This window comes from Sapajus apella, unplaced genomic scaffold, assembly GCF_009761245.1.
Source record: "Sapajus apella isolate SASKATOON/1434 unplaced genomic scaffold, GSC_monkey_1.0 scaffold77, whole genome shotgun sequence".
NCBI classification, from domain to species: domain Eukaryota; kingdom Metazoa; phylum Chordata; class Mammalia; order Primates; family Cebidae; genus Sapajus; species Sapajus apella.
Genome location: NW_022437017.1, coordinates 10,010,104 through 10,020,995, shown reverse-complemented (window position 1 = coordinate 10,020,995; position 10,892 = coordinate 10,010,104). Strand labels below are relative to the sequence as shown.

At 62.0% G+C, this 10,892-nt stretch overlaps 2 protein-coding genes across 9 annotated transcripts in view; both read left to right on the top strand.

Annotated features, from left to right (window-relative positions):
* CIRBP (cold inducible RNA binding protein) overlaps positions 1 to 3,138 on the top strand; it is an 8,242-nt gene extending 5,104 nt beyond the window's left edge. For 4 of the 8 annotated variants that reach the window (XR_004260980.1, XR_004260982.1, XR_004260983.1 and 1 more), the window contains exons 6-8: positions 359 to 429; positions 2,676 to 2,809; positions 2,979 to 3,138. Coding sequence is in view for 3 of the 8 variants with exons in the window: in XM_032252457.1 (XP_032108348.1) it covers positions 359 to 429; positions 798 to 814 (88 nt within the window). In the remaining 5 variants the exon portion in view is untranslated. Of the gene's footprint in view, positions 1 to 358; positions 2,810 to 2,978 lie in introns of those variants that run through there. The other 4 variants (XM_032252457.1, XM_032252458.1, XM_032252459.1 and 1 more) reach the window with 2 other exon arrangements.
* A 102-nt stretch (positions 3,139 to 3,240) lies between these two features.
* FAM174C (family with sequence similarity 174 member C) lies at positions 3,241 to 7,005 on the top strand. The gene is made up of 3 exons (XM_032252465.1): positions 3,241 to 4,080; positions 5,355 to 5,471; positions 6,763 to 7,005. Coding segments are annotated over exons 1-3 (399 nt in total). The 5' UTR covers positions 3,241 to 3,799; the 3' UTR covers positions 6,764 to 7,005.
* Positions 7,006 to 10,892: the final 3,887 nt, after the last annotated feature.

The window sequence follows — 10,892 nt, the reverse complement described above, 5'->3', positions numbered from 1 at the left end:
GGGCGCGGGCGGCTGCGGGGCGGGGTGAGGGGGGAGTCAGCCTGGGCATAGGGGTGGCTGTGGGGTAGCCAGCTTCAGGCCTAGGTCCCTGGGAGGCCTGAGAGAAGGCTGGTTGGGCAAGGAGCGAAAGTGGGAGGGGGCCCAGGCCGGGAGGAGAGGGGACTGTTTAGAACCGTCACAGAAGTTGGAGGGCCTGCGGGGCACAGCTGGTGGGGGTTTTGGATTTCCAAGACTGCCCTGCTAGGATTCTTGCCGTGTCCCCAGAAGGGACGGCTGGCCTGGGGGCTGGCGGCCCAGCCTGTTGTGGCAGAGTAGAAGTAGACGTACTCTCCAGCACTCATTTGTGTGTGTCCTTCAGCCGGAGTCAGAGTAGTGGCTATGGTGACCGGAGCTCGGGCGGGTCCTACAGAGACAGCTACGACAGTTATGGTAAGTCACACTCTGAGGGCGCCACGCTGCTGTGGCCTGCGGTGGGAGCTCGGTTCACTTTGGCGCCCTCTCCAAGCGACTTAGGCTGGACACTCAGACCTTGTCACTGCACTTGCCCATAAGGGACACATCTGTCCTCTCAGAGCCATTTCTACTGCAGGACACAAGAGCAATTGAGACTGACCAAAGGCAAGGGAGAGCGAGGGCCCACCGGGCAGCCAGCGCAGGTGCATGTGCGGCTGCCGGCCTCCCTCGGCCGTGGGGGGTGGTTGCTCCCCAGCCGCAGGCCGTGCCCGGTCTGGCCTCTGGGGTGACGCTGCCTCTCGTTGCTTGAGTGCCTTTACACTGTGCCTGCTTCTTGTCCTCAGCTACACACAACGAGTAAAAACCTTTCCTGCTCAAGACCGTCCTTCCAATGGCTGTGTATTTAAAGATTGTGGGAGCTTCGCTGAACGTTAACGTGTAGTAAACGCACCTCCTGTATTCCCACTTTTGTAGTCATTTCGGTTCTGATCTTGTCAAACCCAGCCCGACCGCTTCTGACCCCAGGATGGCCTCGTTAGAGACTTTTTTTTTTAAGGAAGTGCTGTTTGTTTTTAAGGGTTTTCAAAACATTTTGAAGAGCACTTGCGATTTACTCTTTTCTTTTGACCACGAGCCATGAGTTCCAAAAAAAGTCGTCGGGGGTTGTGTGGGGTTTTGGTTTTTTGGTTTTTGGTTTTTTGGTGGCGTTGCCTTTTTTTCTTTTTTACTGGGGTTGGCCCCATGAAGTGGGTGCCCCGATTCACTCCTCTCTGAGATCGAACGGACTGTGAATCCGATCTTTGTCGGAAGCTGAGCAAGCTGTGGCTTTTTTCCAACTCCGTGTGACATCTCTGAGTGTAGCGTGGTAGGACCCTGGCAGGCCTGGCAGCAGCTGCCCTGGAGCCCCGGCCCGTGCGCTCATCTGTGCTGTGCACCCCATGATAGACGTGCAAACGTGTCTGAGAGGTTCTTGAAGATGTTTATTTATATTGTCCTTTTTTACTGGAAGACGTACACATACTCCATCGATGTTGTATTTGCAGTGGCTGAGGAATTCTTGTACACAGTTTTCTTTGGCTTTACGAAGCCGATTAAAAGACCGTGTGAAATGAACTTTGCTCTGACAATTCCCTTGCATTGCACAACACACTCCCTGCTGCAGGCTTCTGCAGCCAGACCTGAGCAGAGAGAGAGGAGAAGGCGGAGGAGCAGCGGGGCTGCAGGCACTCTGTGGGGCCTGCAGAGAGCTAGATGAGGGAGGCACAGCAGACTGGCACTGGTCAGGGTAGGGGAGCCAGGCGGGGGATGGGAGCGGGTAGCTCAAGGCCAAAGGGCAGCCCCGGGAGGCTTCTGGCAGTGGTGGCCAGAGGGCTGGACTCTGCGGGCAGCTTAGCAGGGACAGTGGACGTGCGCCCGACGCTGGCCTGGACTGCCTCAGTCTAGAAGCAGGCCAGAGAGCGGAGGCACGTGGCATCCCAGGGCGACCTAGCTAGTTCTGCTGTTGCTTCACGAGTTCTGAGCGTTCTCTGCTAGCCTATGGAAGCTGCAGCCCTCGGAGGACAGAAGTGTTGTGCGCCCAACAGAACCCTCTGAGACGCAAGCTGCTCCCTTGGCTAGCTCATATGTGGAAATAGCCCTGTAATTCGAGGTAACTCCTTCCGCTCGTGTCCACATCCCTCTTGTCAAGAGCTCATTGAAAGTCATGTGCCCGGGGAATGTTCCTGTGACTGGTTTTTGTTTTTCCTTTTTTTAAAAAATTAAGGTGGAACTAAAGTCAGGCCTGGCCATTACACTCCCCGCGTGCAGCCAGCACAGCCTGGGCCCAGTCATGCCTGGCTCAGATGAGGTCCCTTAAGCAGGATTGGAGACCAGTGAACGCCCCCCGCCTTTTGGATTTTTTGCTCATCAATTGACCGTTCTTTCCAGACCTCTTAAGTCACGCTCTTAACTGTAGCTTTCTCTGATGTCTGTTGCCGCCATTCGTTTTTTCCAGAGCCCGCACTGGCCCACGCAGCTCCATCCCATGCAGGCAGCTGGCTCTGGCTGCGTCCCCAAGGTGCAGGCCTGCCCTGGGCACGCTGGCCCGTGACGGAGCCTGAGGTCACAGCCCCATGACTAGTCTGAGACCTTCCTAGGAGCTGTGGATGTTTCCGGGGAGGCTGGGAGGGGCAGCTGTGAGCCCCGTGGAGGACGTCGGGAGTAACGCTGCTTTGCTTTGGCAGGTTGAAGGGGCCCGGCCAGGACTCGGGGAAGGGTGGCCTGAGATCAGCGATGACCTCTGGGGTCACTGTCCCAGGAGGGACTTCACTTGGAACAAGAGCTGGAGGCAGCCGCTTGTCCCGGAGGTTTGTCCCTTGTAAGTGCTTTCGGGAACAGTGGGTTGTGGGCTGAGCCCTGTCCCGGGCGGCACCTGGTCGTTCGAGTGAGTCCTGCTGTCCCGCACCTGGGTGCAGGGCAGCGCCTCCCTAGAGCGCCTGGTACGCCGGCTGGAGCGTGCACCCGTTCTCCCTCCCTCCCCGTTCCAGGAGGCGCTTAGCCAGAAAGGTGCAGGCCCAGGGCCTCGAATCGCTCCTGGAGGACCGGCTGCGGTGCGCTGGCGGCGTTCGGGGCGGCCAGACCTTGCCCACAACGGTGGAGCCCTGTGAAAATCGGATTTGAATAAAGGGCCACGTGTGCACCCAGAAAGACGAGTCTGTGGTTTAGGGAGGGCTGTCGGGGGTCGGAGCGGGACCGCGGGGAGAAAAGCCTGGGGTTCAGCGGACGAGCCACGAGCCGTACCCGGCAGGGAAGACCGCGCGGGGCTGGCCACAGGGGGGGTTCGCAGCGTGGAGACGACGGCCGGGCGGTGGGGGTTCTGAGGCGCACTCGGCCTTTGGGGCGCGGCGGCCGCGCAGCTGCTGTCGAACCCCGTCTCGGGCGGAGCCCCGGGGCACCTGCAGCAGGCTGCGGAAGCGGGCGCCTCCTTCCTGGGCCCTGAACACCGCCGAGCGGCCTGAGTGCGAGGCCGGGAGGAGGGGCGGGGACGAGCGGCCCGAGTTCCTGAGACCGGCGCCCGCCCAGCCAACCCTCTTTCCTCGGAGGCCGCGCCCCGCGCCGGGCTGGCGCTCGTGGGTTCTGCCCGCCGTGCCTTGCCGGGGCTCCCACGGGCGGGGTCCGCGAAAATGAGGCTCAGCGGCAGGCGTGCGGGGCACTCTGGGTAGCGCTCCGGCGCACCCGGCCGAGGCGGGCAGGGGGCGGGGCCGGGCGTCGAGCTCCGCCCCTGCGCCCCATTGGCCGGCATCGTCCCCGCGTGCCTGACTGACAGCCGCGCGTAGGGGCGGGGCACCGCCACCGCTTCCACCGGGCCATGGGGCCGAGCGTGTTGCCGCCGCCTCTGCTGCTGCTTCTGCCGGTGCTGCTGCTGGCGGCAGTGCCGTGCGGTGCCGAGGAGGCCTCGCCGCCGCGGCCCGCAGAGGCCACACTGTCGCCGCCACCGGCCGTGACGAACGGGAGCCAGCCCGGCGGTCCGCACAACAGCACGCACGCGCGTCCGCCGGGAACGTCGGGCTCGGCGCTGCTGCGCTCCCTCTACGTGATCATGGGCTTCTGCGGCCTTGCCGTGCTCTACTTCCTCATCCGGGAGTTCAGGTGCGTCAGGCGCACGCAGAGCGGTCGCCCAGTGGCGGCCAATCAGCGCGTGCCTCTTGTGTCACGTGCGGGGCGGGCCCCTCCCTCCCTGCTGGAGTGGGTGTGGATGGCGTGGAGTCCACGTGACTCGCTCTCTCGCTAACCTGTGGCTGGGCTCCTGGTTGCCAAGCGCCGCAGTCTCTTAATTCGTGGGTTTTCCAGATGGAGCCACCAATGCCAGAGCGTGCCGGGCAAGGGTCAGGCCCTGGCAGGGCGAGGGATCCTTTTTGGTTCCTTGTCGCCGGCTGCCCATCCTTGCTCTCCTTTTCCCACCTGCGGCCGGGGCCCTTCCGGGTATCAAGATTCTTTTTTTTTGTACTTCTACCCACTGGAGCTGAGCCGTCGCCAGGGTCGGCCGTGTTCTCGCTTTGGGTGCTCCCACAGCCGGGGAGGTGCGGCTGCGTCCCCAGACCCTCGCAGGGGCCACCAGCTACAGGCAGCCCCTGGCCTATTGCCTATTCAGGCCTACCCCGGCTTCCCTGGCCTATGGCCCCAATCTCTTCCCGGCTCCTGACTACCCATTGTGGCTGCTTCTCCTGGGCCTTTAGCACACATCGATGACCTTACCCCTCTTGCCCATCACCACCGTGGCATAGTATAGTCATTTTATTTTTTATGACTTTTTTTGTAGCGATGGTGTCTCGCCATGTTGTCCAGGCTGGTCTCGAACTCCTGGGCTCAAGCGATCCTCCTTTCTCGGCCTCCCAAAGTGTTGACGTTATACATGTGAGCCACTGCGCCTGGCCGTGCTGCATTTTAGGGGCCCTGTGTAGAGCCTCCCCGGTGCTCCACACCCCTTTCAGTGGAAGCATCTGCCGCCTGCTCTCCCCTGCCTATGTCCCGGGCCTTCCCTGCCTCCCCGGCTGCTTTGGCCGCCAGGGACTTGGGGCTGAGACAACTTTCCATTTTGTTGTCTTTGGCAAAGTCTCCCCACTGTGTGAGCCACACTGTTTTCATCAGTGCAACAGGAGTGATGTCCTGGTGCCTCTCTTGGGGCCCTGGCACAGGAGAGAGGGCAGGGCCTGCTGGGGACGTGTCTGCTCACTGTCACTGCCATGGGAGTGAGTGGTAATCATTTGGCGATTAGGACATGAAAGAAACAGGCACAGCAAGACCAGGGGGTTCTGCAGCAGGGCTGGAGGAGTTCGGCAGAGGACGCCAATGCGGGTCCTGAGGGAAGGAGACGGCAAGGTTGGCAGGGAGGGCCCACTGAGTGTGTCTGGACCTACTTGCAGGTTGAAGAAGCCTCAGCGGAGGCGATACGGCCTCCTGGCCAACACCGAGGACCCCACCGAGACGGCCTCGCTGGACAGCGATGAGGAGACGGTCTTTGAGTCTCGGAATCTGAGATGGTGTGCAACCCTTCCCCAGCTCTGGGACCTTGGTGGGCCGGCTGGGCTGGAGACTCAGGAGGATCCGGGGACTCCGCCAAGTGATGGGGTGGTTCCCGCGATCACAGCTGACCGATTGGTAGTCAGGCCATGGCCCCCCCCTGGGCAGGGCTCATCGGTTCTCCCAGTCTCCATTCACCCCCTTTTTTTTTTTTTTTTTTAGTTTAAATTTTTGTTTATTTATTTATCTTTGAGATGGAGTCTTGCTCTGTCTCCCAGGCTGGAGTGCAGTGGCTAGATCCCGATTCACTGTAGCCTCTGCCTCACAGGTTTCAAGAGATTCTCCTGCCTCAGCCTCCCAAGTAGCTGGGATTACAGGCACCTGTCACCACACCCAGCTGATATTTGTATTTTTAGTAGAGACAGGTTTTCACTATGTTGGCCAGGCTGGTCTCGAGCTCCTGACCTCAGGTGATCCACCTGTCTCAGCCTCCCAAAGTGCTGGGATTACAGGTATGAGCCACTGCACCCAGCCGCCTAGTGTTTTTTTTCTTTAATTAGAGATAGGATCTTGCTCTGTTGTCCAGGTTGGTCTCTAAATCTTGGACTTAAGTGAGCCTCTCTTCTCGGCCTCCCAAAATTCTGCGACTACAGGCATGAACCACCGCGCCCGGCCTCATTTCTTGCTTCTTTAAGATGGGAAAGCAGCTGCAGGGCTGAGGGTAGTGGGTGCTCGCTCTTGGCCCCTCCCTGATGGACGGGGTCCAAGTCAGGTGCAGAATTGACCGCAGGCTGCTTCTGAGCGGGCAGGGTGGGAGGGCCTCTCCCTGTCGTGTAATGGGGCTGAGGGAACAGGAGGGACAGAGGCTGAGGCCTCACAGGTGTTGGGTGGGACTGGGGTAGGTGTGGGTGTAGAGGCAGGGGTCGGGTGTTGGCGGGGTCCTAGGCAGGGAGTGATGGGCCTTTTGTGCCGCAGTGTGGTTTCTGTGGCGACCGTGGCCTGCTGGCGTGTGGCGGCCCTGGAGGCTGGGAGACCAAGGGACAGGGTGGCCTCTGACTTTCCGAGCCCCCAGGGAGGGAGACGTGGTAATCCCTCCCCAAGGTCTGACTCCATCCTGGGAACCCCTCCCAGGTTTCTTCCACCTCCTGGCTGGGGGCCCCTTCCCCGAGGTGGGCAGCTAAGCAGGGCCCAGGAGGCCAGGGGAGGGTCCTGGACAGGCTGCCCACTGCTGTCTGACCTGTGTGAGCCTCTGCCCGACGACAGGCGGGTCCTTCACTCCTCACCTCTCACCCTTGCACCCCCTGATTCCAGATGCTGAGCCAGGGAGGCGACCTTTCCATGAGGGAAGGACAGGAGACAGGGCCCACCCAGTGTCCAGCAACCCCCGCCCCACTGCTTATTCTGCGGACCTCCAGGCTGGCCTCACCCAGTGCCAGCCTCACCCAGTGCCAGCCTCACCCAGTGCCAGCTTGAGAGTCCTTTTGGACCCTGTGCAGCCCGCCCTCCTGCTGCTGCCCACACCCGCCGCCAGACAGCACAGCCTCGCCTCCCGGATGCCACCCCAGCCTGGCTGAGGGTCCCGGTGAAGACCGGAGGGGCCCCGAGAACCACTGCCCAGGACTCTGAGGCCACCTTGCCTGACTGTGACTTGTGCCTCTCCCCTGCCTCCTCGGGGACATGGCAGCCCTGAGCCAAGGCTGGGTGGGCAGGTGACCCAAGGGACCTGTGTTGGAACACTTTCCTGCCGGGCTGGAACAATAAACAGCCATGTCTGCCGCTGGTGCTGACCTCACGCCACCCAGACCTGTGCACACCGGGGCAGCCAGTTGTTGGGGGGGGGAACTCCAGCCAGACTCAGTTCCCCTCTGCAGCCATGCTTGGGTTCCCCAGCCTTGCCTCCACCTGAGGAACCCATGTGGTAGACAGAAGGGGGACCCGTCTCCAGCTGCCTGGGGTGAGGCCCTGTCTGTACCCCTAGAGAGAACTCCTAGTCATCTGTCAAAGCCCCTGCTCCAGGGCCCTCCTCTATGCCATCTTCAGTCTGGGTCTCATGGGCCCCCCTTCTGGAGGAACCCCACATCACCTCACAAATACCTCTGGCAGTGATTCCGGGGAGCCCCCAAGCTGTGCTGTGGGAGGCTGGGGCTCCCTGCGGCCTTAGCCCTCCCGCCAGCTGCCCCTCCCCCGTCAGTCTCCTACGGACCCCCCAGCCTGAGACCCCACCCCCGGCTTGGTGCTCAGTCGGCTTCCCTGGTGTCTTGTTCCTGCAGGGGGCCGTGTCTGGGTGGAGTCCACCTCTGGCCTGTCACCCCGTCGCCCGTGAGGTTAGCCTTGGACCAAGGCGTGTGGGTACCCACAGCCCGAGGTCTCCCCCGGGGGCAATCTGGCTGGAGCCACCACTGCCCTGTCATGAGGGGGAGTCGCCACCAGGTGGCAGCCTTGTGCCGCCCAGTCCGCTTGCGGCCTTCCCGGGCCTAACCCTTCATGGACGGCCCAATGCTCACCCCACTTCTGAGCCCACCGCGTCCCCACATCCACCAGGGTTGGGCGTCTCACAGCCCCGCCAGCTGACCCTGTCTGCCGCCAAGGTTGGGAGGGGCTGTCTTGGGGGCCAGGCTGTCACCCCCTCAGGCTGGGGTCCCTCGTTCTCATACCATCTGCTGTCTCGGGCATCGCCATCTGACTAGGCTTTGCCAAGACCCTGCTTACGTGTCTCCTTCCCCCTCCAGTGCTCTGGGCCCTCCTCTGCCCAGCCTCAGCTGCCGCCTCCAGGAAGTCCTCCTTGATTGCCCACCCCAGCCTGTTCTTTTTTCTTTTCTTTTTTTTTGGGGTGGGGGGGACAGAGTCTCACTCCGTCACCAGGCGCCAGGCCGGAGCGCAGTGGCGCGATTTCGGCTCACTACAACCTCTGCCTCCCAGGTTCAAGCAATTCTCCTGCCTCAGCCTCCCGAGTAGGTGGGACTACAGGCGCACGCCACCACGCCCAGCTAACTTTTTTGTATTTTTCTAGAGATTCGTACTTGGTCTTGAAATAGTTCTTTTTTGTTTGGTTTTGTTGCTCAGCCTGTTCTTTGGGGGAATCCTGCAGGGGAGGTTGGGGAAGCAACCCCCAAACGGAGGTCCGAGCCCAAGGGAGGCCCCAGAGACTGCAGGTGGGGAGGGCAGCGTGGCTCGGCCTGGCCGTGTGTGGGTCCCCCGTCTGCCCGGCCATTGTGTCTGTCTCCAAACTCCCCCGTTTGCGTCTCTCCATCTGCCTCCTTCACTTTGTCTCTGTCTCTGTCTCCACGTTTGACCCTTTGGGATGAGCTTTCAACAGGCGCGGGGACGCCGGCCCGGGCCCCCACCCTGTGATCTGCGCCCCGCACCCCCACCCCGTCCCACAGCTCAGCGCTTCTCCAGCTTCAAAAGGCGCATTAATTACTCTAATGAGGTCAGGAGAGACCTGCGTTCTGCCATCCGGAGCCATCCGGAGTCGGAACACGCCGCAGCCCCCAGCCCAGCCGCCGCCGCCCCCTCCGGCGGGGAGAGGGGCTCTGCCGCCCGGTCCCCTCTGCCTGTCAGGGCCCATCAGCCACGCCGCGCCCCGCCCCGCGTTGGAGCGGAGTAATTGGCAGCCCCCCAGGGCTAATGCACTGTTAGCGGGGGCTCTGCCGGGCTAAGAGCCGGAGAGGGGCCTGTCAGCCAGAGATGAAAGACCCCAGGTCCCGGCCGGCGCCCAGCCTGTGCCCCGGTGGGACTGCGTGTGTGTGCGGGTGCCTGGGAGCTGGGGGGCGCGGGCGGCGCCGTTCTCCGCCTCCCCCAGGCAGACGCACAGGCACACCATAGTCAGTCAACATGCAGGATGCACGCAGCCACACACACAGGTGTGACCTGCTCGGATCCTGACCCCATGCCTGGGGAGGGGGGTGTCTCAGGCCCACAGCCCCACCCCTGCCCCTCGCTGAACCCACTGGACAAGCAGCGTCCCGGGCCCCTGGCTGGGTGTCTGGGTTGGGGTCTCTGCTTCAGCAGCGGGTCCGGCCCAGGCTGGAGAGGGGAGGACTCAGTACCCAGCCTCCGTCTGTGAAATGGGGACGGGTGGGTGCTGGGGGAGTGGCCTGGAGGGCTGGACGTGTCGGGTTCCATGCGGGGCCTGACATCCGCTGGGGAGAGGAAGATGGGGCTCCTGGTGCCAGGGTGTCCGAGGGATGTGGCCCCATGCACCAAATCACAGTCACTTGGGGTTGGCAGGCAAGGGAGGGCACTGTGCCCCTGCCAGGGTCGCTGAGACCCCCATACCCTTGATCCCCCACCTCCAGGGATCTCACCCTCAGGTCCCCATCTCCTGTGTGGGGGACCTGAGCCCTCACTGCCCCCACATGGAGGCCACTGATCTCCCCTCCCAGGCCAGCCAGCCTCTGAGAAGCACCCAGTGCTTTGCTGTGGGACACGAAGCCACACGTGGCTATTGACATTACTTAAGTCACATAAAACTGGAGGTCCAGGACAGGCCCGGTGGCTCTCGCCTGTAATCCCAGCACTTTGGGAGGCCAAGACAGGTGGATCACGAGTTCAGGAGTTCAAGACCAGCGTGGCCAAGATGGTGAAACCCCGTCTCTACTTAAAAAAAAAAAAAATACAAAGATTAGCCGGGTGCGGTGGCAGGCGCCTGTAGTCCCAGCTACTCTGGAGGCGGAGGCAGGGGAATGGCTTCAACCCAGGAGGCGGAGATTGCCGTGAGCCGAGATCGCGCCCCTGCACTCCAGCCTGGGCGACAGAGGGAGGCTCCATCTCAAAACAACAGCAACAAAAACTGGAGATCCGAAGTCCAGGGCCTCAGTCACCATGGAGAGCCAGAGGCTCCAGCTTGGGACAGTGACAGGTGGGGGGGCGGGAACGTTTTCTTCATCTTGGGAAGTTCTGGACGCTGGTGGTGTCTGGACACTGGAGGACAGGCCTGTGTTGAGGCCCTGGACCTGAAGGAGGGATGAGGGAGAGAGGAAGGGGAAGGGGAGGGAGGGAGGGGGGGAGTGGGAAGGAGAAGGATGTGAGTGGAGAAGAGGGATGGGAGGAAGGTGAAAGGAGGGAGGGGGAGGAGGAGGTGATGGGAAGGAGGGAGAAGGGAGGGGAGGGGTGGGAAGGGCAGGAAGATGTGAAAGAAGAGAGGAAGTGGGGGTACTAAGGCGGAAGAGAGTCGGAAGGGGAGGAGGGAGGGGAGGAGGGTGGGAGGGAGAGGAAAGGGAGGGAGGAGGGAGGGGAAAGGTGTGAAGGGAAGGACTGGGGAAGAAGTGGAGGGAGGAGGAGGGTGTGAAGGGAGGAGGGAGGAGGGAGTGAAGGGAGGAGGGAGGGGAGGAGGGAGTGAAGGGAGGAGGGAGTGGAGGAGGGAGGGGAGGAGGGAGTGAAGGGAGGAGGGAGGGGAGGAGGGAGGGGAGGAGGGTGTGAAGGGAGGAGGGAGGAGGAAG